General features: G+C 55.9%; 1 protein-coding gene across 1 annotated transcript in view; it reads left to right on the top strand.

Annotated features, from left to right (window-relative positions):
* SH2D3C (SH2 domain containing 3C) overlaps positions 1-1,190 on the top strand; it is a gene marked incomplete at its 5' end in the record, with an annotated part of 18,823 nt that overhangs the window by 15,369 nt on the left and 2,264 nt on the right. Inside the window, 2 exons of the mRNA XM_021709188.1 lie at positions 14-107; positions 1,020-1,131. Coding sequence (XP_021564863.1) covers positions 14-107; positions 1,020-1,131 — 206 coding nt within the window. The remainder of the gene's footprint in view (positions 1-13; positions 108-1,019; positions 1,132-1,190) is intronic.

The following is a 1,190-nucleotide window of genomic DNA, read 5'->3' as shown; positions in this document are numbered from 1 at the left end:
GGGCCCCGCCTAGAGCCGGGCGTCCATCCGTGGGACTGTCTGGAAGAGCCCCACGGTTCTTGGGGATGGCTGTCAGTCAGCGCTTTGTGCGTTTCCAGGCAGCACTGGTGAGACAGTAACCCGGAGAACTGGGTTTTGCAAGTGCAGGCCAACCCCACATTCTTCCCCTTTTTTGGGCCTTCTGAACTTGTAAAATGAATGAGGAGTGTTATCATTATGTGAGTGTGAAGAATAAGAATAAAACAGGCCCAACAGGGTGGCTCACGCCTGTAATCCCAGCACTTTGGGAGGCCAAGACGGGAGATTGCTCGAGCCCAGGAGTTCAAGACAAGCCTGGGCAACATAGCAAGACCTTGTCTCTACAAATAATAAAAAAAGTTAGCCAGGCGTGGTGACGTGTGCCTGTAGTCTCAGCTACTTGGGAGGCTGAATCGGGCGGATTGCCTGAGCCCAAGATGTCGAGACTGCAATGAGCGGTGATCCTACTGCTGTACTCCAGCCTGGACAGCCAAGTGAGCCCCTGACTCAAAAAACAGAATAAGATGGCTGTCGTTCGGTGAGCACTTACTGCAGGCCAGGTGCTATGGGCCAGGCCTCAGTACAATCTCATGCCTTTATTGGTTTACAAGTGGGGTCTCTGACACAAAGCGGTACTTGCCTAAGGCCACACAGGCGGAGGGTGAAAGAATTAGGATTCGACCCCAGCCTGGCTGACTTCAGAGCTGAGCCCAACTAATACTTGGGAACAACAAGGTCGCAGAGGCAGTGCCACTCATTTTCGGAATAACCCCAGGCAAGTCATTCCCCTCTCTGAGCCTTAGCACCCTCATCTGTAAGCTGGGTCGTTGCCAGGGCTGCTCAGGAGACACAAAAAGCCGTCAGCACCGTCCCTGGTGCATGAGTGATGGCCATGATGGTAATCGTCATCCCGCATCTGGGTGTCCCTTCGGGGATGCCTGCATCCAACGGCCCCTGCTGGCCCCGTCCCGGGCTGCTCTCTCACGGTCTGGTCTCCCCAGATTTCCCGGCTGGAGCAGACATGGGTGACCCTGCGGCAGCGACACACCGAGGGGGCCATCCTGTACGAGAAGAAGCTCAAGCCTTTTCTCAAGAGCCTCAACGAGGGCAAAGGTACCTCCCCACCTTCCTGCGCGACCTGGGACAGGTTCCAACCCTCTCCGGGCGGCGAA

Source organism: Carlito syrichta, unplaced genomic scaffold, assembly GCF_000164805.1.
Source record: "Carlito syrichta isolate Samal-C Ts95f unplaced genomic scaffold, Tarsius_syrichta-2.0.1 Scaffold169106, whole genome shotgun sequence".
Classification (NCBI taxonomy): Eukaryota; Metazoa; Chordata; class Mammalia; order Primates; family Tarsiidae; genus Carlito; species Carlito syrichta.
Note: the sequence above shows the minus strand (reverse complement) of the source record. Positions and strands in the feature narration are given on the sequence as shown.